The sequence below is a fragment of the Schistocerca cancellata genome, chromosome 2, assembly GCF_023864275.1.
Source record: "Schistocerca cancellata isolate TAMUIC-IGC-003103 chromosome 2, iqSchCanc2.1, whole genome shotgun sequence".
NCBI classification, from domain to species: domain Eukaryota; kingdom Metazoa; phylum Arthropoda; class Insecta; order Orthoptera; family Acrididae; genus Schistocerca; species Schistocerca cancellata.
In genome coordinates, this window is record NC_064627.1 from 596499935 (window position 1) to 596526252 (window position 26318).

At 43.6% G+C, this 26318-nt stretch overlaps 1 protein-coding gene across 1 annotated transcript in view; it reads right to left on the reverse strand.

Annotated features, from left to right (window-relative positions):
- LOC126156854 (RIB43A-like with coiled-coils protein 2) overlaps positions 1-26318 on the reverse strand; it is a 165034-nt gene that overhangs the window by 84495 nt on the left and 54221 nt on the right. The window contains exon 3 of the mRNA XM_049916337.1: positions 10112-10272. Coding sequence (XP_049772294.1) covers positions 10112-10272 — 161 coding nt within the window. The remainder of the gene's footprint in view (positions 1-10111; positions 10273-26318) is intronic.

Below are 26318 nucleotides of genomic sequence, written 5' to 3' on the forward strand. Positions count from 1 at the left end.
ATTCGATGTTATTTACACACAAGAGCGGTCTCTCTCAGGACTGACTTTGTTAGACTTTGTGACTTCAATTTGATTAAAAACAGAACGATTAAATTGTTGGAAAAGAAATGAGTAGCAATGACAGTTGTATTCTTACTTGCCACAAATATTTACCTATATTTATTACTATTTTGCGATTGCTGAGGGTATGGTTAGAAACTTAAAAGAGTACGGTTTACTTTTCTGTGAGTGAAATGAGCAGAAATGACACCGGTATTCTTGTGTGTCTCAAAAAATTAGCTGTATTTTTCCGAGTATGTTGTGATTTTCGAGCGTCCGCTGGTGGTGTACTGAGTCAACTGCTACCGAGCTCCGTGCTAGCGGCAACTTAATACGCCTTTTTGGCGTCACATCGACGCAACCCAGACACGACACCTGCTGCTCTCGACGGCGTGGGAGCTACAGATGAGCGTATGTTCTCAACATGGCGCTGTATTGTTTTTCACTAAGGTGAAGCTGACGCACTGAAGGAGAGAGATATTTCAGTGCATCGATCTCGTGTTTTTGTCGATGAACATGTGGGGCGACGGGTGGAACGTAGAAAATAAGAAATATAATTAATAATAATATTCGCCAGAAAAAATATCTCTGAGCACTATGGGACTTAACATCTGAGGTCATCAGTCCCCTGGAACTTAGAACTACTTAAACCTAACTAACCTAAGGACATCACACACATCCATACCCGAGGCAGGATTCGAACCTGCGACCGTAGCGGTCGCGCGGTTCCAGACTGAAGCGCCTAGAACCGCTCGACCACACTGGCCGGCTTATTCGCCAGAAAGCGTTGGAGAACACACTGACCATAGCTACCAGTCTGCAAGTCCACATTCCTCTTGTACCCAGTGAAAGTAATGTTTCTATTCTCTGTTTACTCAGCAGGATCAGGAACTATGATTATAAATCAACGTTTTGAGTTCTAACAGAATGTTATATTTGATAAAATTTCACACACACAACACTGTAATAGTCCTGATAATAATAAAAATAATAATAATGTCTCTATCATAAACAGCGCTACAAGCAGTTCAGACTCTACCTCTACGGTAAGTTTCAATTAAATAGTATTTCGCCCTGACTTTTAATCGTCAAAGTTAATTACTTACCACAAAAGTGGAAAATAATATCACCACTTGCCACGCGGTTTGGTTAATATTACGGGCGGCACACGAACAGTTACTTCCACGAAATCTAAGCGATCCAGGAGGGTGTACAGTCCTTGCTAGTTCACTTCGTATTTATAACGAAAACATACTTGTAGTTGCAGTCTGGCTGTGACGTCACCCGAGGCAGCGCGTAATCCGGCGTTGGACTGAGGCGGACCGATTGGTAGCTGAGTGTGACGTGTGTGTTACTGCCTCTCAGGCCGTCTTTATATATGGGTGCAGCGGACGGCTGAAGGGAACATCTGCCTTCATTTGCTCTATGCCCGGAAGCGGCATCTAAATGGCCGCTTTCTCGGACACATACAATTTAATAACTCTGTCATGAATCAAATTACAATCTTCGTAATTTTTATGTGAAAGGAGCTAAGTTGGCTTTAATTACAGAAAAAGTTTTAGTTCGACTACATTTAAACTTTGGCGGCTAGAATGTTTAGAACGGAACCGACAGTAAAACATGATCTCTGGACCACAACTTTAAGAGATCTTATACTGACTGCTATTTACATCAAGGTCTTGAAACTTGTTATAGCTTTATTATTTAATGGGTTTTATCAGGTGCTGTAATTAGCGCTTTCTTTCATTAATATAAATGATACTTAATCTATTGCAAATAAGGACGTTTTTGTTCAAAATTTCGTTTTCAGTAAATTACTCGAAAACTATTGGAGGTAGCTTAATGGGGGCACATAGTTAAGGTTTTTCTACCAAACTGACGTTTTTACCCATTTTCATCTTTTTAAGTCTAATATTTAGCGCCTTCAGTTTTTCGTAAAAACACCGATTTTGACCAAACTATTGCTCCAATCAAGTTGTAACTTGTAACAGTTGATTCTGACATACATTTGCACATTCTGAACAATTTTTGGCTTCTAGCTTTATTATTTAGCCTTGTTTTTAATTTAAAACGATATATTTAGGGAAGCATATTCATCTGATCACTATGAGATTTAATAGTTTAAACATTAATATACTGAAGCATATGTTGACAAAGTTTGGAAAAGCTACTTTAATTTTTAATTTCATCCTTAGATTTTGGGGCAATGGTTTGTATGCTACGCACAGGCGTGTTATGGTTATATGGCGCTACTAGCAGTGAACTGGGGTAAGTCCCGGCACACTCGCTCGCCTCTGTATCTCTCAAATGATACAGCACTTGTTTCGTCACAAACAGAACAATACTAAACAAGCATTATTCGAAGTTTCTGTATATACCTCCATAAACTTACGAAGCTGTGTGAGCGCATCTCTGGACAACAAAAAACTAGAAGATAAGTATACACGGTGAGTCAGTAATTATTACCACCAAAAATAACTCCGGAAGTACGATAGGAGCTGAAAAGTTTGTGGGACAAAAGTTGCAAGGGGCAACGTCGACCATAATATGACGTTGGGTTTTTGTTGGTAGGTGGGGTCGCGTCAGGGATATGAAGATCATAGCGACTATCGAGACGAATCCAATGATGTGTAACAGTAGGGTCTTTGAAGGTCAACGAAGGTCACAAAGGTAGAATGAACGTCCATTTACAGAAGATGTTCGAAGTGATGAGCATTGATATCCATGCAGTGCTGCAATCTTCTTATCATGGGTTGAGTGGTATTCCTTATCACATCGGCACTTAACGAAGCACATACTCTGACAATTGTCTCTCGCATATCTTCAGATGTAGTTGGAACGTCTTTACAAACAAAGTGTTTTACGAATCCCCATAAGAAAAAATCCAGAGGCGTCAAGTCTGGCGAACGAGCCGGCCACGACACATCTCCTCTGCGTCCAATCCAACGATTTGGGAACTGTCTCTGCAACTCATTTCTAGCCGTCAGCGAAATATGTTCCAGACACCCATCGTGTTGATACCACATTCTGTTCCTTGTTCCTAAAGGTATTTCTTCCAATAACAGACCTAATGTTTCTTGCAGGAATGTGGTGTACTTCCTACCATTAAGATTTCCTTCGATGAAGTAGGAGCCTATAATTCTGTCCTCCAGAATCCCACACCATACATTCACTGACGACGGCTTTTTGGTGTGCAACTTGCCGCAGCCAACATGGATTTTCAGTTGCCCAATAATGATGCATGTTATGCAAATGAACATTTCCATGGTTCGTGAATGTAGCCTCGTCAGTAAATAAAATCAAATTAATAAATGTGTCATCCTTCTGAATCTGAAATTGAGCCCATCGGCAGAATTCAGTGCGACGCATACAATCCGTACCAGTTAATTCTTGGTGGAGACTGATATGGTAAGGATGATATTTATGGCGATTCAGACCACGAACAACACTACTCTGGCTCATGCCATGTTCCCTAGCGATTTGATGCGAACTAACACAAGGATCTCTAACCACAGTGGCAAGAGTACCAATTTCCGTTTCCTCGTTAGTAACATTCCTTTGCCGGATATGTTTCTGATCCGTTAAAGATCCAGTTGTTCTCAGTTTACCATGCACGGTGAGTACATAGAGGATATCTTTCAGCTTATAAGTCTCTAGCTCTCACGGAATTTCGTTGGCATTTTCAGTAAATGAGAAGCATATCGACTTGTTCTTCGAAGGAATACATCATTCACATTTGCTTGATTCGACGATACTAGTCTTACCATTCCTATTAGTGTTGTATTGCGAAACCGTCGAACGGTGTTTACATGTTAATGGCACGTTAGATGGATACGCCGTATTCGGCGAATATTTACTCTTTGCACGATATACGAGAGAGAATCGTCAGAGCATGTGCTTCGGTAAGTTGGTTGTTGATTGTTTTTGGGGAAGGAGACCAGACAGCGAGGTCATCGGTCTCATCGCATTAGGGAAGGACGGGGGAGGAAGTCGGCCGTGCCCTTTGAAAGGATCCATCCCGGCATTTGCCTGGAGCAATTTAGGGAAATCACGGATGGCCGGACGCGGGATTGAATCGTCGTCCTCCCGAATGCGAGTCCAGTGTCTAACCACTGCGCCACCTCGCTCGGTGCTTCGATAAGTGCCGAAGTGATAAGGAATACCACTCAATCCATGATAAGAAGATTGTAGCACTGTATTGATACCAATGGTCATCACTTCGAACACCTTCTGTAAATGGACGTTCATGCCACCTTTTTGACCTTCGTTGACCTTCAAAAACCTTAATGTTACACATCATTGGATTCGTCTCGATAGCCGCTATCAGAAAATAAGTACCAAACTATAGCATCCCATTTAAAAAACAAAGTTGACCTTCATATCTCTGACGCGACCCCACCTAGCAACAAAAAACCTTCATATTATGGCCTTTATTGTCCCATGAAACTTTTGTCACACAAACTTTTCAGCTCCTATCATACTTTCGGAGTTATTCTTGGAGACAATAGTTAGTGACTGACCTGTATACACAGGAGTTGTGGATTTGGAAATATGCATAATTAGTGTGGATTCGAATTAATTCCATTTTAAGTGAACTTAGGTTAGACCTCGGCACGTGGTGCACAATACACACCACACGCGCTAACAAGCTAATGACATGTGATGTCACGACATTCGTCATTCGACCTTCTGTGGACGTCTTGTAGACTGTGTGTGTGCATTTTCTGTGTGATACTGAGTTTTCACGCAGTGGGCAGGCAGGGTTCATTAAGCAATCTATAAGAACGACAGCACGAATCTGGACGGTCGAGGAGGAACAACTGAAATTTTGTAGAAATACGTGTATGAGTATTTGTGTATGTACGTATGTGGCTATGCATGAGCGGTTCTCAGTTAAATGCTCTGAGACGAAGCGGCCCCAAAAGACATATAAGAGGCGAAGAAATACACTCCTGGAAATTGAAATAAGAACACCGTGAATTCATTGTCCCAGGAAGGGGAAACTTTATTGACACATTCCTGGGGTCAGATACATCACATGATCACACTGACAGAACCACAGGCACATAGACACAGGCAACAGAGCATGCACAATGTCGGCACTAGTACAGTGTATATCCACCTTTCGCAGCAATGCAGGCTGCTATTCTCCCATGGAGACGATCGTAGAGATGCTGGATGTAGTCCTGTGGAACGGCTTGCCATGCCATTTCCACCTGGCGCCTCAGTTGGACCAGCGTTCGTGCTGGACGTGCAGACCGCGTGAGACGACGCTTCATCCAGTCCCAAACATGCTCAATGGGGGACAGATCCGGAGATCTTGCTGGCCAGGGTAGTTGACTTACACCTTCTAGAGCACGTTGGGTGGCACGGGATACATGCGGACGTGCATTGTCCTGTTGGAACAGCAAGTTCCCTTGCCGGTCTAGGAATGGTAGAACGATGGGTTCGATGACGGTTTGGATGTACCGTGCACTATTCAGTGTCCCGTCGACGATCACCAGTGGTGTACGGCCAGTGTAGGAGATCGCTCCCCACACCATGATGCCGGGTGTTGGCCCTGTGTGCCTCGGTCGTATGCAGTCCTGATTGTGGCGCTCACCTGCACGGCGCCAAACACGCATACGACCATCATTGGCACCAAGGCAGAAGCGACTCTCATCGCTGAAGACGACACGTCTCCATTCGTCCCTCCATTCACGCCTGTCGCGACACCACTGGCGGCGGGCTGCACGATGTTGGGGCGTGAGCGTAAGACGGCCTAACGGTGTGCGGGACTGTAGCCCAGCTTCATGGAGACGGTTGCGAATGGTCCTCGCCGATACCCCAGGAGCAACAGTATCCCTAATTTGCTGGGAAGTGGCGGTGCGGTCCCCTACGGCACTGCGTAGGATCCTACGGTCTTGACGTGCATCCGTGCGTCGCTGCGGTCCGGTCCCAGGTCGACGGGCACGTGCACCTTCCGCCGACCACTGGCGACAACATCGATGTACTGTGGAGACCTCACGCCCCACGTGTTGAGCAAATTCGGCGGTACGTCCACCCGGCCTCCCGCATGCCCACTATACGCCCTCGCTCAAAGTCCGTCAGCTGCACATACGGTTCACGTCCACGCTGTCGCGGCATGCTACCAGTGTTAAAGACTGCGATGGAGCTCCGTATGCCACGGCAAACTGGCTGGCACTGACGGCGGCGGCGCACAAATACTGCGCAGCTAGCGCCATTCGACGGCCAACACCGCGGTTCCTGGTGTGTCCGCTGTGCCGTGCGTGTGATCATTGCTTGTACAGCCCTCTCGCAGTGTCCGGAGCAAGTATGGTGGGTCGGACACACCGGTGTCAATGTGTTCTTTTTTCCATTTCCAGGAGTGTAGTTTAGGTCTGAGGACGTTGCTGCAGCGTATATGCAACATGGACATGTAGGCAAAGTATTAGTCTGCCATTCATGTCTTTCCGACGTGGGTGCGATAAATGTGGAAACATGAACTATGACGACCTCGTTACCAAATGCGTCCAAATAGGACCAGCGCGCTGTTATTCTTTCCTTAGCTGCCGAAGAACAAACACCGGTAGAAATCAATCAGAGAATGAAGAATGTGTATGGGGCAGCATGTTTATCAGAAACCACCGTCGTGGAATGGTGCGCCAAGGGGTGCTGTTGCTTCATGATAACGCACGTCCCCATATCGTACATGACGTGATGCAGAAGTTATACCAACTGAAGTGGGAGACACTGGAACCTCCACCCTTTAGCGCTGATCTCTCCCCACGCGATTACACGCCTCCAGCCCCTTAAAAAAGGCCTTGAAGGGTCGACGATTCCTGTCGAATGAGAACGCGCAGCACGCGGTTACTGACTTCGTCACGCAGCAGGACACGCTGTTCTACCAAATGGTATGTTCAACCTGGGACGATTGCCTCAGTAGTCACGGCGAGTTTGCCTGGTTGGCAAACCGATTCTGAACTGTACGGCCTTCGACCGGAAACTCTTTGATCGCCACTTGTAGTAAAATACATTTTTTAATAACGTATTAAATTTTCAGTACTGTATTATACAATTTAAACAACCAGGAAACATTTCATATATGTACTACATGTTTTTAAATAATGACAGTCAACATTTTTATAGCTGTGAATGTCAAGTGACATTTTTCAAACAGGTAGCAACTACCTTTGGGCTGCACCTTGAAACTCGGGTTAGTTCCGTGTAGGAATAATCTTAGGGCGTGGCTCCTGCGATAGTACATCTCTTAGGAGCGTCTGGAAGGCTCAACAAACGGTGCGTAAGGCAGTGGTACCAATTTCACACGTTATAACACGGAAACTAATTACTGTACTAGTACAAAACCTGGTAGCATTAATGTCAAGGAGAGAAGAGAAATAATACAGAATCAGTTCAACTGAACACTTTTAATGCGCTGGTATGGTACATAATACCGTTACATACCAGTACCATTACTGCTACAAAAGGGCTCAATATGGCGCCCATTAGTGTCCAGAAGAGTATCGAAACCCAGGAATCCATTCTGCACGGCAGAACGTAGCATGTCCGTAGGTATGCTGGCTATCTCTATTGATATGCTGCGCTTCAGATCAGCACATGTGTGAATGTTCTCCTGGTAAAACCTGTCCTTCAGGTAGCCCCTCAACCAGAAGTCACAAGGAGTGAGATCAGGTGATCGTGTCGGGCAAGCATTTGGAAACGATCAGTTGATAATTCTATCGTTTCCAAATGTGTTTCGGAGAAGAAGGTGAACTCCACGACCGATGTGCGGTGGGGCCCCATCTTGGATGAAAACTGTTGAGTTCAACGCACCTCCCACCTGTAGGGCGGGTATCATATGCTTGCGAAGCATATCGCAATTTCGCTGGCCAGTGACACAGCATGTCTTTGGTCCTTGAGCGCCAACCTATTCAAAAAAGAATGGGCCAATGATGAACGTAGCCGTGATGCTACAGCTGGCGGTGGCACGCTCACCACACAGAGGAACTTCATGCACAGTGACTGGAAGTGAAGATCGCCACAATCACCCATCACAGAAAAATGAGCTTCGTCTGTCCATGGGATGGTCCAGGACCACCCCTCGTCAACTTGAATCCTTGCAAGAAAGTGGAGAGCGAAGTCAACACGTCGTTGTGCGTCCTGTGGTGCAAGGTGCTGTGCGATATGAATCTTGTACAGATACTATTTGAGAATGCCAGGATTAGATTTTCACTCTGCAGCGGAGTGTGCGCTGATATGAAACTGTGTGCCGGACCGAGACTCGAGATAGGGACCTTGGCCTTTCACGGGCAAGTGCTCTACCATCTGAGCTACCCAAGCACGACTCACGCTCCATAAAGTTTGGAAGGTACGAGACGAGATACTGGCAGAAGTAAAGCTGTGAAGACGGGGCGTGAGTCGTGCTTGGGTAGCTGAGATGGTAGAGCACTTGCCCGCGAAAGGCAAAGGTCCCGAGTTCGAGTCTCGGTCCAGCACACAGTTTTAATCTGCCAGGAAGTTTCTTATTTGAGAATGGTTCGAAGCACCTTCCGTGTAGTGGACCGCAGGATGTTCAACTGTCGTGATACAGCATGCACACTGCCTGACTATCCGGAATTGCGCGCAGCGTTGTCTGCCATTGCAACAGCGATTTCATTAGCCACCTGTGGTGAAAACAGTCGTCGGCCTCTTCCCGGAGCGACGCCCAGTTCTCCAGTCGATTCGAACTTCTTCATCAGCCTCGACACAGCAGATGGAGAAAGAGGACCCTTCCATAGTCCTTTCAGCCGGCGATATTCTCGAAGTGCAGCTACAGCATTACTGTTGTTTTGATACCAGATTTTCACCAATAACGCTCTGCTCCATTTGTGCAAGCTGATGTTGATACGTCAACAAGCGCACTGCGACTGGTCAGGTGTGTGAGCTATGAATCAAGATGACTGATCACGGCACCTGGTGGCCATACTTGGGACTGGACGGTGGCACTGTGACGCATGGAAATCATGCACCCAATACATTAATGCTACCAAGTTTGGTACTCGTACCGGAATTAGTTTCCATTTTATAATGTGTTAAGGGAAGGGAGGTAGACAGGGTTGTAGCCTCTCCCCGATGTTATTCAATCTGTATATTGAGCAAGCAGTAAAGGAAACAAAAGAAAAATTCGGAGTAGGTATTAAAATCCATGGAGAAGAAATAAAAACTTTGAGGTTCGCCGATGACATTGTAATTCTGTCAGAGACAGCATAGGACTTGGAAGAGCAGCTGAACGGAATGGATAGTGTCTTGAAAGGAGAATATAAGATGAACATCATCAGAAGAAAAACGAGGATAATGGAATGTAGTCGAATTAAGTCGGGTGATGCTGAGGGAATTAGATTAGGAAATGAGACACTTAACGTAGTAAAGGAGTTTTGCTATTTGGGGGAGCAAAATAAGTGATGATGATCGAAGTAGAGAAGATATAAAATGTAGACTGGCAATGGCAAGGAAAGCGTTTCTGAAGAAGAGAAATTTGTTAACATCGAGTATAGATTTAAGTGTCAGGAAGTCGTTTCTGAAAGTATTTATATGGAGTGTTGCCATGTATGGAAGTGAAACATGGACGATAAATAGTTTGGACAATCAGAGAATAGAAGCTTTCGAAATGTGGTGCTGCAAAAGAATGCTGAAGATTAGATGGGTAGTTCACATAACTAATGAGAAGGTAATGAATAGAATTGGGGAGAAGAGGAGTTTGTGGCACAACTTGACAAGAAGGAGGGACCGGTTGGTAGGACATATTCTGAGGCATCAAGGGATCACCAATTTGCTATTGGAGGGAAGCGTGGAGGGTAAAAATCGTAGAGGGAGACCAAGGGATGAATACACTAAGCAGATTCAGAAGGATGTAGGTTGCAGTAGGTACTGGGAGATGAAGAAGCTTGCACAGGATAGGGTGGCATGGAGAGCTGCACCAAACCAGTCTCAAGACTGAAGACCACAACAACAACAACAATATGTTAAATGGGGAAAGCAGATTGCGTAGCTGCTACGTGCTTTGTGCGGCTGCGCTGAAACGCTAACCACTGGCTTTTTTTGAGGGACCGACCTCTGGGCGCAGGCGAGTCCGCAGGGCTCGGCGTCGTCCTCGCAGGGCGGGCGCGCCTTCTTCAGCGCCTCCGGGTCGTAAAGGTCGAACTCGCGGCGCGTCTCGGGCCGCTGCTGCTCGGCGCGGAACTTGTTGATCTCCTCGCTCAGCCTGCGCCGCTCCTGCCACATCCACCAAGGCATTACAAGTATCGATCACTTACTGTCTCGCAGTGCTTTTTCGTTTGATTTTATGGAGCACGGTGTATTTAACTCCTTTAACATGCGCAGTGCATAGTGATACAGATTTTCGTGCTTTACCACTGACGAATTGCCACCTACACGATGAACAGTACAGTAAAACATTTAGTACACTGTATGTTGAAGCTGGCCGGTGTGGCCGAGCGGTTCTAGGCGCTACAGCCTGGAACCGCGCGACAACTACGGTTGCAGGTTCGAATCCTGCCTCGGGCATGGGTGTGTGTTCAAATGGTTCAAATGGCTCTGAGCACTGTGGGACGCAACTGCTGTGGTCATAAGGCACCTAGAACTTAGAACTACTTAAACCTAACTAACCTAAGGACATCACACACATACATGCCCGAGGCAGGATTCTAACCTGCGACCGTAGCGGTCGTGCGGTTCCAGACTGTAGCGCCTTTAACCGCTCGGCCACTCCGTCCGGCTAAGGGTGTGTGTGATGTCCTTGTTTTAGTTAAGTTTAAGTAGTTCTACGTTCTAGGGGACTGATGACCTCAGAAGTTAAGCCCCATAGTGCTCAGAGCCATTTTTTGTACGCTGATGTTAAAGATTTTTCATAGTAATAATTGTTTAAAACTACAAAGTGTACCGGTGTTTTTTGTTTTGTTTTCCTCTGTTGCACGGATGTCGCGGAGATGAATCGAGCTCTGACACCTGCAGGAGACTGCGCAAAATCCCCTGCGGCGGTCATTAATATCATAAAACAAAATGAACATTGAAAGTTGAGCTGGATGTTGTCAACACTGTACTCATTTCTTGTTCTGGTTCAATTGGGTCTGAGCAATATTAGACCTAACACCTGAGGTCATTAGTCCTCTAGAACTTAGAACTACTTGAACCCAACTAACCTAAGGACATTACACACATCCATGCCCAAGGCAGGATTCTAACCTGCGACTGTAGCGGTCGCGCGGTTCCAGACTGAAGCGCCTAGAACCGCTCTTCCACTACGGCCGGCTCTTGTTCTGGCCACGACATGTATTGTATTACCTGAAGCCTTAATACGAGGCACTGGACTGTACTCTTTGGTGTTTAATAAGCCAAGTGGAAGTGTTTTTGAACATAAAAATTAGTAACGAAGTTTTGCAAATTTTCTGAAATATTCATTAAGAAGTTCTTTCTCAGTTGCGTCTTGATGAAGGTTTAAACCACTTTCTTTCATGAGCTGAAAAAAGTACAAGGTTTACAACTTTGCTTCCGCCGTTTTTTCCTCGAAGTTCGGGGCATTATTGTGAAAAACGTACAACAAAATTATGATTCGTTGTATTGTCCATCGCTGGCCACTACATTCTCCCATCTTTCGGATTGCATACGAATCCTGTGGCGGTACAACTGGGCGACTTTTGTAGGGATCCATGAGTAGGTTCAATTTTGCACTTGTTCACGTGATCGGAAGTGCTGGTCAGCCAGACTGTATGCCACTGATCGGAAAAGGTGGTAATCACAGAGAGCAACGTATGGAGAATACGGCGGAAGGGATAAGACTTCTCATTTCAACGTTTCCATGTATATTTTGACGGGTTTTGCGACTTGGAGTCGAGTACTGACCTGCTGCAAAATTACCTTTACGTGTCTATCGCTGTTTGTGGTCGTTTGTATTTCAGTTCAAAAATGTTCAAATGTGTGTGAAATATTATGGGAGTTAACTGCTAAGGTCATCAGTCCCTAAGCTTACACGCTACTTAACCTAAATTATCCTAAGGACAAACACACACACCCATGCCCGAGGGCGACTCGAACCTCCGCCGTCATCAGCCGCACAGTCCATGACTGCAGCGCCCGAGACCGCTCGGCTAATCCAGAGCGGCTGTGTTTCAGTGCTGGGCTCGAACGCATCAATTGCTTTCGATAATGATGTCCTGTGATTGTCCTCGTCTGTTTCAGTAGCTACGAAAACGTTCTGTATTCCACCGCCAAGCCGGTCTTCGATATCAAAATCACCGTTCTTAAGGCGTTGAAAACATTCTCTGCACGTTCTTCCACTAATAGTTCCCTCGCCATTGGTCTTACTCTGCATTTTAAGGGCCGTAGCCGCAGATTTCTTCATGTTAAAGCAGAAAATTAAAACTTCCCGCAAATGGCGAGAAATGGGTACGTAAGTCGACGTACTTAATCGGGAATAACCTTATGATGAAATCACAAATCGACAAATATTTATATGGCATTATGTTTACAGGTGACTAATAAGCTTATTGTATTACACATATGACCAACCACCCGAACCCCACTTGCCGCTACTGCCGTCTATTGCAAAACGGCTGAAGCAAAGTTGTAGACCTAATATTTAAATGATAAACCGTACAAAAATTAAGAAGTGTTATATTTGCGATTAAATAGTTTGCCGAGATGTATTTCCATAACAGTATTCAATGTTTAAAAGAAACACAGTGTGTGCTATTAACTGAATGTGAATGAAAACTATTAAGCTCCAGTTGACCGAAAACAAAAACAAAATACATTAAAGTGCAAATAATAAATTTCGTATTTGAGTGTTAGGGTAGAAGTCAGACCTTCAGTATATTCCGCGGAATGTAATAAGTATTATTGTTGGTTGTGTAAGTCACAAGGATAATCGACAACAAATTTTCATGATTCAGACAGATTTTAACCAGTGGCATTAACATTTCTCGCCGTTTTCCATCTCAAGGGAGACAAACCTGAAGGAAGTAGTAGCATACATGCAGTCCGCCCGCGATGCTGAGTGGTCAGCGCAGATGACTGCTACGCGGGTGATCCGGCTTCGATTTCCGGTACTGCCAGGGAGTTTCTCCTTGGTGGGAGGACTGGAACGAGGAGCACTGAGCCTCGTGATGCCAGCAGAGGAACTACTCCACCGATCAGTAATGGCTCAGAGAACAAGAAACCCGATAACGACCGAGAGAGCGGTGTGCTCCCCACCAGCCCCTGATGACCCCGACGTCCTAAGTGGCAGACGATGACGCGACGGGCCCAGTTGGCCTATCCAGGACCGCAACGTGGAACTCTACTTGCTTTACTAGTGTACACACAGCAGTACACGGCCAAAGTAGAGTTCAGATACATTCATTAGTCGCAACGACAACATTTGCGCTACATATAAACAACCACTACAGCGCAAGGCACTCAGTATTAGGCAAATGGAGGACTATTTTACCTCCGGAATATTTTATCCAGCATCATACCACCGTCATTAAGTCATACGTTAGAACTGCATATTCTAGTAAAGACACTACTGGCCAATAAAGTTGCTACACCAAGAAGAAATGCAGATGATAAACGGGTATTCATTGGACAAATATATTATACTAGAACTGAAATGTGATTACATTTTCAGGCAATTTGGGTGCATAGATTCTGAGAAATCAGTACCCAGAACAACCACGTCTGGCCGTAATAACGGCCTTGATACGCCTGGGCATTGAGTCAAACAGAGCTTGGATGGCGTGTACAGGTACAGCTGTCCATGCAGCTTCAATACGATACCACAGTTCATCAAGAGTAGTGACTGGCGTATTGTGACGAGCCAGTTGCTCGGCCACCATTGACCAGACGTTTTCAGTTGGTGAGAGATCTGGAGAATGTGCTGGACAGGGCAGCAGTCGAACATTTTCTGTATCCAGAAAGGCCCGTACAGGACCTGCAACATGCGGTCGTGCGTTATCCTGCTGAAATGTAGGGTTTCGCAGGGATCGAATGAAGGGTAGAGCCACGGGTCGTAACTCATCTGAAATATAACGTCCACTGTTCAAAGTGCCGAGACGTGTAACCAATGGCACCCCATACCATCACGCCGGGTGATACGCCAGTATGGCGATGACGAATACACGCTTCCGATGTGCGTACACCGCGATGTCACCAAACACGGTTGCGACCATCATGATGCCGTAAACAGAACATGGATTCATCCGAAAAAATGACGTTTTGCCATTCGTGCACCGAGGTTCGTCGTTGAGTACACCATCTAAAGGCCGGTTCCCACTAGAGCGCGGCAGCGCAGCGTGCGGCAACGGCAGCGGCAAGCATTTTCCGCGTTGACGCGGTGGCTCACGGAATTGGCGTTTCCATCTGGAAGCGGCAGACGTTAGCGGTAGCCAATGACGGACAGCCACTGAGGTACGGGGCAGGACCCACTGAAACGCGCGGTGCGTTTGATTAACTATATCTTACACCTACATGAAGGAAAGACGAAGTTGTGTGAAGACATACCAATTTTTCATTTTCTGTAAAATCTACTCTTTCACATATTTCATTATTCAAGTTTTCTCATTTCAACATAAAAAGATTTCATGACTACCGTTCATGATTGTTCACTATCTCCAAATACATTGAAACAATGTACGATAAAAGAGATTATTCAGATAGTTAAGCGAGACAAAAATTTAAAATGTGACGCGGTAGCAGGTACACGAAAACAGTAAGAACACAAAGGCTGGGTGGAAGGGATGAAAGTGGAAGCCACCTGATAGAATTTCCCACAGACCATAATGTAGGTTAGGTTAGGTTAGTGTTGTTTAACGTCCCGTCGACAACGAGGTCATTAGAGACGGAGCGGAAGCTCGGGTTAGGGAAGGATGGGGAAGGAAATCGGCCGTGCCCTTTCAAAGGAATCATCCCGGCATTTGCCTGAAACGATTTAGGGAAATCACGGAAAACCTAAATCAGGATGGCTGGAGACGGGATTGAACCGTCGTCCTCCCGAATGCGAGTCCAGTGTGCTAACCACTGCGCCACCTCGCTCGGTAGACCATAATGTAATCAGCGCCAGCACCTTGCTTAAGAATCACGAAAGAATGATATATATTTGGAACAGAGTTTTCGAAACCAGATTTTAAATTGTAAGAGATTTCCTGGTTCAGAAAAAGAAAATTTGTTCACACCGAATATAAATTCTAATGGTTGGATACTATTTTACAAAGGTATTTGTGTGGAGTGCAGCCTTGTATGTAAGTGAAACGTGGACTGAACAGTTCTGTCAAGAAGACAATGGAAGCTTTCAAAATGTGCTGATCAATAAGAATGCTGAAGATTAGATACGAGGATTGTGTGACTAAAGAAGAGGTACGGAATTAAATAGAGGAGGAAGAGGAAATTACGGCACAACTTTGACAACAATAGAGGTTAGTTGACAGGACGTATTATGGGGCGTCAAAGAGTGAGGACAAAGGGGTTGGGTGATAGTATTCTGATAATAATCATCTGTTGAAATACTATTCTACTATTTTATCTATTAATGTAAGCAGTGAATTTAGTCTTCCATGCACTCCTCCACAAAATATTTAAACCAAAACTGAAATCAGCTGATCACCAAATCTTTCAACCACTGTCGGACAACTACTGGATTCACTTTCAACTTTCTATAACTATCACTGGCTAACCACACACATACAGATATAAGGAGAACAGAAATAAACAAACATTAGTTTTCAGCATATAATTCTGCAGGTTGGCAACATGTACATACACAAATCAGACAGGAAGGGACGTGACATGAACACACTGTAGTTACGACTTCAAATCACAATTTTCGGTAAAACGTCTTCTGCTAGTGACAGAAGAAAAAAGAGCGAACATGAAAATGTGCTTATGTTCCATAATCTAAGTTTTAGTTCAACCTCCAGCATGTGACCAGGTGAGGGGAAATGTATATGTCCGCCAAAAACTCGATTCACTGTAAGTAATCAGTCATTCACGTAAAAAAAAGATGTGAACTGTTTTATAATCTGCAAGTACCACATATGAAAACAAAACTGAATCATTCTAGATTCCACCGAAGAAGCCTTAAAGAAAAAGGCGAAACGCGTACTGAATCAGTAAAGTACACCACATAAAGAAAAAAAAGTTTGTTACTTACCAAAGGAAATAATCAATAGCTGTAGATATTTAGTAAATTACATTTTATGACATACCAGCAAATTAGTTTCGGTTTAACTTATCATTCCACATGCTATTAATTGCTGTTTAAAAAAATTCAGCTATACCTTCTGAAAAACTGTAGTTACTTTCATATCTCGGTAGATAAACAGATTTTGGATATTTATCATGCGACGAAATACATGACTTTTCACAAGTTATCGTTTGCAAAAAAACACGTTTCGATTTCTTCAACCATTTACGAAATTTGCGGTTGATACAACCACATGGTTTACGACGAGCAGGACGAAGTACCGGTCGCGTCGCGAGCAACCTGCGCGCGTCCACGGCACAGCCCGTCCGCTAACATATCATTCAATATCTCGAGAACAGTGATAGCTATCGATCTGCTCTCAAATTTAAAAACAATTTCGATATGTTGACTAAATTTCATACGCAATAATGTATTACCTAAAATGAACTGTACGCAAAGTCCACGCAATGCGTTTTTACCTCTGCACACTCATAAAAATTTCGTGTAAAGGTTTACGTAAATACGATACAGCAAGTAACCACGTCGAATAACGAAAAGAAATTCGGTCCTTTATCGAGAGAAGATATCAGGCTGTAACATGCCCAAGAATCAAATTTTTCTGCCGAATAGTTTCCTTGGAATCGGATGATAAGTATTTCATAGCTGCCGCCGCGTCAGCCTCAGCGGTTCGGCGAAAGTTCGTGTGGCCCGGGGTTCCGTACCTGACGTCACGCTCAGCGCGTTCTGTGATTGGCGGCGCGCACCTGGAGCGCGGCACGCGGCAGCGGAAGCGGTTCGACATGATCAAACCGCGACGCAGAGCCCGCCGGGCCGTGCCGCTGACGCCGTTTCCATGGCAACCACGCCGCTGACGCGCGATTTTGATGCGCGGCAGCCCTAGTGGGAACCGGCCTTAAGGCGCTCCTTTCTGTGATGCAGCGTCAAGGGTAACCGCAGCCATGGTCTACGAGCTGATAGTCCATGCTGCTGCAAACGTCGTCGAACTGTTTGTGCAGATGGTTGTTGTCTTGCAAACGTCCCCATCTGTTGACTCAGGGATCGGTCGTGGCTGCACGATCCGTTACAACCATGCGGATAAGATGCCTGTCATCTCGACTGCTAGTGATACGAGGCCGTTGGGATCCAGGACGACGTTCCGCATTACCCTCCTGAACCCACCGATTCCAAATTCTGCTAACAGTCATTGGATGTCGACCTATGCGAGCAGCAATGTCATGATACGATAAACCGCAATCGCGATTGGCTGCAATCCGACCTTTATCAAAGTCGGAAACGTGATGGTACGCATTTCTCCTCCTTACACGAGGCATCACAACAACGTTTCACCAGGCAACGCCGGTCAACTGCTGTTTGTGTACGAGAAATCGGTTGGAAACTTTCCTCGTGTCAGCACGTTTTAGGTGTCTCCACCGGCGCCAACCTTGTGTGAATGCTCTGAAAAGATAATCATTTGAATATCAGAGCATCTTCTTCCTGTCGGTTAAATTTCGCGTCTGTAGCACGTCATCTTCGTGGTGTAGCGTGTTTAATAGCCAGTAGTGTATAACATGTGTACTTTTCTCTTGCTTTCGCCAGTTTGCAGTACCAACATAGCAATGTGATGTTGGTTAATGTTACGAGGTCAGTTATTTTATAGGATGTGCGACATTTATGAAGCTAAAGCACTGGAAGGTAACTCGGTAAATGACTGTAAAATTTGTTTCTTTGGGCAGGTACTACTCAGAAAGATGTTGTCATCAGATAAAAACCAATTGCATTTTACGGGTTGGAGCATGGAATGTCAGATCCCTTAATCGGGCACGTAGTTAGAGAATTTGAAAACAGAAGTGAGTAGGCTGAAGGTAAATATAGTGGGAAACAGCTACAAGCAGTGGCAGACTGAAAACGATATCTGGTCAGGTGAGTACAGAGTTATCAACACAAAATCGAGTACGGGTAATGTCGGTTTAATAATGAATTAGGAAACGGGAATGCGGGTAAAATACTGTGCATAACATGGTGCACACATTATCGTAGCCAAGACAGACACGAAGCCACCACCCACCACAGTAATACAAGCCTGTATGGCACCTTGCACTGTAGATGATGAAGAGATCGAAAGAGTATATCATCACGTAAAATAATTTATTCAGATAGCTAAGAGACAGAAAAAATTCTTTGTAATGTGGGACTGGAAGTCGGTAGAAGGAAAAAGAAGAGAAGGAAAACTACCAGGGGAATGTGGACTGGGGGAAAGAGGTGAAAGAGAATACAGCAGAAGACGAATGGGTTGCTTGCTGAGATGAAATAATGAAGACAACAGGGGATCAAATAGGCAAAAAGACAAGGCCTAGTAGAAATTCTTGGATATCACAGAAGATTTTGAATTTAACTGATAGAAGGATAAAATATAATAATGATGAAAATGAAGCACGCGGAAGGGGATACAGACCCCTAAAAACAGGATGTGCAGGAAGTGCAAAGTGGAGGAGTGGCTAAAGGACAAATCCAAAGCTTCAGAAGCGTGCATTTCTATGGGAAAGACAGATGTCGCCCGTAGGAAAATAAAAGAAATCTTCGAAGAAAAGAAAAGCTGTATGAATGTTGTGGGTTCAAATGGCAAGCCAATCCTAAGCAAAGAAGGGAAAGCTAAAAGATGGAATGAATACGTACAAGCAAGGTCTATACAAAAAACAGAAACATGAATACAGTCCTATTGAAAGTAAAAGTAGACAGAAGTGGACGAGCTGCAAAACTTAACACCTCGAGAAGAATTTAAAAGAGACTGAAGGACCTAAGTCGAAACAACACCCCTGGAGTACACGAAATTCCATTATAATGACTGCAAAAACTATTCCATTTATATACAAGATATGTGAAACAGGCGAAATATGCTCAAGAAGATGCTGAAAGGTGTGATTATTATCCATCTGCTAGATGAATTAGTCTTGGTTGCAAAATGGTGGAAAGAATTCTTTACCAAAAACTGATTAGACTGTACAGGTCGATCTCGGAGAAGACCGATTGGTTTTCCGGAGAAATGTGGGAACACACGAGAGAATCCTGACCCTGAAAATAAACTTAAAAATGCAGCCATATGCATTTGTAGGTTTAGAAAAAGTTTTTGACAATGTTGCCTGGAATACTCTCTTTGAAATTCTGAAGATAGCAAGAGTAAAATACAGGAAGCGGAAGGCTATTTATGAGTTGTATAGGAACCGGACAGCAGTTATAAGAGTCGAAGCTCATGAGAGCAAAGCAGTGGTTGAGAAGGGAATGAGACAGGGTTGCAGATTCTCCCCGACATCATTCAATCTGTACACTGAGCAAGCAATACAGGAATTAAAGCAATAGGAATTAAAGTTCGGCGAGAAGAAATAAAGACTTTGCGATTTGCCGATGATACTGTAATTCTGTCAGAGACAGCAAAGGGCTTGAAATGGACAGTGTCTTGAAATGAGAATATAAGACGAACATCAACAGAAGCAAGACAAGGATAATGGAATGTAGTCGAATTAAATCAGGTGGTACTGAGAGAATTATGTTAGGAAACGAGACATTAAATGTAGTCGATGAGTTTTGCTAACTGGGCAGCAAAATAACTTATGAGACGGCATAGGGAATTTATAAAATGCAGACAGGCAACAGAAAGAAAAGCGTTTTATGAAAGAAAGAAATTTATTAACATCTGTACATACATTATGTGATCAAAAATATCCGGATATTCTCAAAAATATACGTTTTTCACATAAGGTGCATTGTGCTGCCACCTACTGCCAGGTACTCCTTATCAGTGACCTCAGTAGTCATTAGACATCGTGAGAGAGCAGAATGGACCGCTCCGTGGAACTCACGGACTTTGAACGTGGTCAGGTGATTGGGTGTTACTTGTGTCACACGTCTGTACGCGAGATTTCCACACTCCTAAACATTCCTAGGTCCACTGTTTCCGGTGTGATAGTGAAGTGGAAACGTGAAGGGACACGTACAGCACAAAAGCGTACAGGCCGACCTCGTCTGTTGACTGACAGAGACCGCCGAAAGTTGAAGAAGGTCGTAATGTGTAATAGGCAGACGTCTATCCAGACCATCATACAGGAATTACAAACTGCAACAGGATCCACTGCAAGTACTATGACAGGTAGGCGCGAGGTGAGAAAACTTGGATTTCATGGTCGATCAGCTGCTCGTAAGCCACACATGACGCCGGTAAATGCCAAACGACCCCCACTTGGTGTAAGGAGCGTAAACATTGGACGATTGAACAGGGGAAAAACGTTGTGTGGAGTAATGAATCACGGTACACAATGTGGCGATCCGATGGCAGGGTGGGGGTATGGCGAATGCCCGGTGAACGTCATGTGCCAGCGTGTGTAGTGACAACAGTAAAATTCGGAGGCTGTTGTGCTATGGTGTGGTCGTGATTTTCATGGTGGGGGCTTGTACTTCCTGTTGTTTTGCGTGGCACTATCGCAGCACAGGCTTACATTGATGTTTTAAGCACCTTCTTGCTTCCAACTGTTGAAGAACAATTCGGGGATGGCGATTGCATCTTTCAACACTATGGCGCACCTCTTCATAATGCACGGCCTGTGGCGGAGTGGTTACACTACAATAACTTCCCTGTAATGGACTGGCCGGCGTAGAATCCTGACCTGAATTCTACAGAACAGCTTTGGGATGTTTTGGAATGCCGACTTCGTGCCTGGCCTTGGCAATGGAAATCCCACCACCACTTCCCCTCAAATGCTGGCACAGGGTAACATCCAGTTGTTCTGAGACATTCAGTCTCTGCGGAAGGTTACGTTATCGCTACCGAGTATTTTCTGGAAGTGTTTTCGGGAATCTGTAGTGCGTCGTCAGGAAGAAATTGTGCGTATAAGGGGTGCGGATCGAACCGGAAAGACACGGCGATGAAATTCTTTTCTTTCCCTGTGAAAGATGAGAAAAGGTACCTTTAAACAAATTGTATTACTTTAGCTGTTGTTGCTTTAAGAATGAGTATCTGTCTTGTGCTAAAGCTCCCTGGCAGATTAAAACTGTGTACCATACCGAGACTCTACACTGCCAGGAAGTTTCGTATCAGCTACATAGGGAGAATCCATTCTGACTTGCACTACTCCAACAGATACACAACCTTTACAATCTTAATACTCTTTAGGATTCCGTCTCTAAATCGGTTGAAACGGAACCCTTATAACCTCACTTTCTCGTCCGTCCGTCTGTCTGTCTGTCTGCCCGTCTGTCCGACCCTTAAAACACGTTTTTCTTTAGAATGGGTAGAGATAGTTAGTGGAAATTTATGTCACATACTACGGAATGCGGCCCCTTCGTTATGTAAAAAAATTGATCTACTGCGTCAACGAAAGCAAAAGATACGGCAATTTATATAAAAGAAATTTTTACGTCACAGGTCACTCGTCAAAACTTATTTGGTACTTCCCGTTGACCTAGAATCATAAAATTTGGTATGATGCAAGGTTACATAGTACAAGCAAAAGAAAAAGTCCGAAAATTGTGAAATTATTATTATATCACACGAAAAAAATATTTGTTTTGTCATTTCTTGTCTGTCTGTCAGTCTTCAGAATCCGTTTTCTAAAGATCGCAATAAGATATCGAGTCGAAATTTATGTACCGTCCGAAGGCAGTGCAAAATATTTGAACATCTAAGTCAACGCAATCAAAAGATATGTCACAAATTCTATTACTCGCAAACTTACTCTTGAAAATCTATAACATACTGCCAGTTGACCTAGAATAGTGAACTCTGACAACAAGCAATGTTCCACACTACAAGTAAAGGAATAAATAGAAGTAAAGTAAAGGAATAAGAAGGCCATAACTACATCGTATCTGCATAATGGCTCAAATTTTTGCGTGAGGTCGATTGCGGGGATTGTTGTTTTTTGTTTTTTTTCGCATGAAAATATGAGGACGAGTTGATGGAAGTTAAGTGGAATCAAAAAAGTCGTTTTCACTGATGAAGTGTCTATGTGTAAAATAGTGCAAGCCCTAGAGTTCTCACCACACAAAATTTACTTGTTAAATGAGTTTTCTACACTGTCTGCAGATTAATGTCTTCACATCAGCGTTGAAAGTAATTACATGATGTTCAGCAGGAAATTATAACGGATCTGCAACTACATACTTAACGTTATCGTTACCTATACGCTGTATCATACTAACGTCGTAACGATTTGTTGAACTATTAAGTGTTCTTTCCGCTCAGGGATAGAGCGTGGAAAGAACGGCTGCTTATGCGGCTTTGTACATTCATTGCCACATATCATACATGAGCAACAGCATTTTTTATGATATTACCTGAGAAACAACTCTCGATAAGGATAGGAAGGTGCTCAGCATCGGTCGTATATATGTACCTTTTAACGCAGATCTGGATTTCGGCTACAGTGGAGCCTTCGTCAGTGTTCTGTTGGAGTCATCACGATCACACAACACAGTTTAATTTAAAATAGACCCTCGGCATTAGTGAAAGTTTCTGACGTGGCTAGTGTACAGAGAAAGTTTTATTCGTAGATGCCTGAAGGAAAAACTCGTTCGTCATTTTTCAAGGGAAGTGTTAATAGGGTCACAATTATTCATTACCAGAAAACATCAGTTGCAACCTTACACTTTTCGCAGATTATGCCATAATTTGCCACGTGAATGTACAAAGGAGGTCTGATAAGTCTGGTAAGAAAATAAGAAAAGCGTTATGTGTCACAAACACTTCAACTTACTTTTCGAAATAGCCTCCTTTGAGGGATTTACGAGGTGCGATGAAAAAGTAACGGGAATTTTTTTAAGAATCCTGATTTATTCATCAACATCAACTTTGTCTCCTTCAAAGTATTCCCCTTGCAGATATAATACACTAGTCAGGCAGCGCTTTCTCCAATCTTGGAAGCACTTCTGGAACTTACTTTTCGTTATGGTGTTCAGCTTCTTCAGAGATTCTGTTTTTATCTCATCAACGGTGACAAACGACGTCCTTCCATTATGCTCTTCAGCCTCAGGCATAGAAAGAAGTCGCAAGGGCCTTGTCCGGTGAATACAGTGGCTGAGGCGTCGTAACAGTTTTGTTTTCGCCAAAATTCTCGAACAAGCATTGAGGTGTGCGCGCGATTGTTACCATGATGCAATTTCGACCTGTTTTTTTGCCACAATTCCGATGGTTTTCTTCGGATTGCTTCACGAAAACAGCGCATAACTTCCAGGTAGTATTCCTTATTGACATTACTACCACAAGACAAGATCTCATGATATACTATTCCACTGTAATCAAAGAAAACAGTGAGAAGAACATTCGCAAGTGATCAAACTTGTAATTTTTTTTTCGGTCTTGACTCTTCAGGCAATTTCCATTGGGACGATTGGGCCTTGTTTTCGACGTCACAGCCGCATACCCATGTTCCGTCATTTGCTATAACCTTCTTTAAATGTTCTGGATTGTTCTCAACTTCATTCAGCAATTCCTGAGCGATGTCTACGCGACGTTGTTTATAGTCGAAATTCAACAATTTCGGAACACACTTCACTGCTTTAGGTTTCATGCTCAAAACATCCGAAAAAACTGCTTGTGGAGGGCCAAAGAATATGCCGACATCATCAGCAACCTTTTCAGAACCATTTTTTTTATTTGTTCCACATCCTCGTCAATAATAGATGCGCTAAGACACCTAGACCAGTCGTCGTCTTCAACTTCTTCTTCAGCCTATTTGTAACGTTTACACGATTTGTAAAAGACTTGTCTCACTCATAGTAGATTCGCAGAAAGCCGCAGTAAACATTTCGAATGCAGTGCCGTAATGTATTCCATACTTCAAGCAAAATTTAATGCTTATTCTTAATCCATGTTTTTCGAAAGTAGAAATTCGGCGACCACACGGAAACACGTATAATCTTTCCGCTATTGTTATCGAAGATGTGTGGGGTGGGGCATTATCCTGGTGAAAGAGCACTTCTTTACATATCAATCTTGGTCTTTTTTCAGCCAACACAAGTTCAAGTAATCCGACAATGGTCAATTAAAGTCCAGTTACGGTTCTGCATTTTTAGAAGTAATCTACTTAGATTACTCCAAGGAAATCCCAAAAAACAGTGGCTGTCACCTTATAAGGTGACAAAATGGTCTTTGCCTTCTTCCGAGCTCTTTCACCAGCATTTGTCCATTGTTTTGACTGCCGTTTTACTCTGTTGTGTAATGATGGATCCACGATTCACTGACAGTCACAATTCGCCGCAAAAAAATTTACGGATCGCGATTAAACATCGTCAGACATTGTGCTGAAGTGTTGGGCTGGATACGCAATTGGTACATTGTGAGCAATCGTGTCATCACAGTTCCTTCATGGTCAAATCTCCATGAAGAGTATTGTGCTGTCGCTCAGTTGAGATGCCGACAGTCTTATAAATCTCAGGAGTTTTTATTTGATGGTTTTGCATTACCATATTCTGGATTTCCTTTGTGATCACCTCACTTGGACAGTCACTACACGCTTCGTCCTCAGCGCTTGCCGACCAAGTTTGAATTCATTAATCCAAAAGGAAAGAGTTTTCAGTGATGGAACAGAGTTCACGTAAACTTATTCCAATTCAATTCTGATTTGTGCGGCAGTTCAATCCTTCAAATCAACATGTTTAATAACAGCACGAAACTCTGATCTCTCCATCTGCAGTCGCAGTCGACAGACTGAACAGTTCAGATGGCTGTCAGCATTTCAACAATGACCTGGATGCTTGACTTTGTTGAAATTGTTTGTATGATGCTTTGAATAATCAAGCTTACCAGCCATGCAGGCTCAACAAAAATGTTCCATTCTTCATGAAATTTACCAGACTTACCAAACCATCCTCGTAATGCAATCAGAAGAAAATGGTTCTGAAACTTACTCTAACCTCGGTAAGATCTCTCTCAATTTTCAGTAAGGAATCTGAAAAACCTCTTGTTGCCTCCATATCTTTCACGTAGGGACATGAGAATATAATTACGTTACTCGCAATACATAGAATGCCATATAAACAGTTATGCTTCCCCCACACTACTTCTTAATCGAATGGAAGGAGACCATAATGGTAGAAGTAAGATTATACTGTGCCATCAATTAAGTGATTCGTAGAGCATTCAAGCAATTTTGTAGATAGAGTAATGTTTCATAAAAGTTCTGAAAATTCTTTGTTTCGCAGACAAGCTGCAGTCTTTTGCATGCTATCAACGAACCAATGCCTCCCATTATCAATAACCCCAACAAAACTTGCATAATTCCGTTTACTCATCCTGTAATTGTCGCTCTCAGGTATTATTTTGTATGTTACGTCTAATTCCAGGTCCAATTAGACACTATGAACAGAATTTATAAATTTAGCAAAACGTTTAGCATTTCATGCTTCTTCCTTTTTGCATATTCCTCGTGGGTGCTGTATCATAATGTGTCATTCGAGAGCCATATATCTTTCATTTATTGTTCAACTTCATTTAATTGTTTACATGGCCATTCACTAACATACTGTCCCGTTGTTTCATCCTCAACAGTTTCCGTACTTACTACCCGAAGGGGACTCTATTTCAGTCCCTCATTTCGAAAAATATTTTCCTTGCTTACAGCAAAACGATGTTCTTTAAAACAACGGTGCACCTGTTTTTCTTACAAAGCATTAAAAAGTGAAATGTAGATATTAAGGTGCTCATGAATAACCACATATCTAGACTCTGTAATTTCCAAGCACTTTCATCTATGAATGTCTCAGTTTCATTTAGTTAGCCAGATGCGATTTCACCTAATTCACCCTTGCATTACAGGTGTCAAGAGTGGATTCTGCGCAGTGGAAATTATTCATTGTTCGACTTGCAGCAGAGTCAGCTGCGTAATAAGTTCCTATGTGCTCTTCACTTCACTGACAATTCTTTTATTAATGAGTTGAAAACAAAACTAGTATTTAACACTGTGCCAAATCCAGAACCTCTGGAAGAGCCTGCAGACGTAGAAAACGAAGACAACAGTAGACAACACAGCTATTACGAAATGCACCAAGAAGGAAGCTGTGTGCCATCTGCCCGTGAACCAGTCCATAGTTTGCCAGATACGTCGGTGCCAACAGAGTT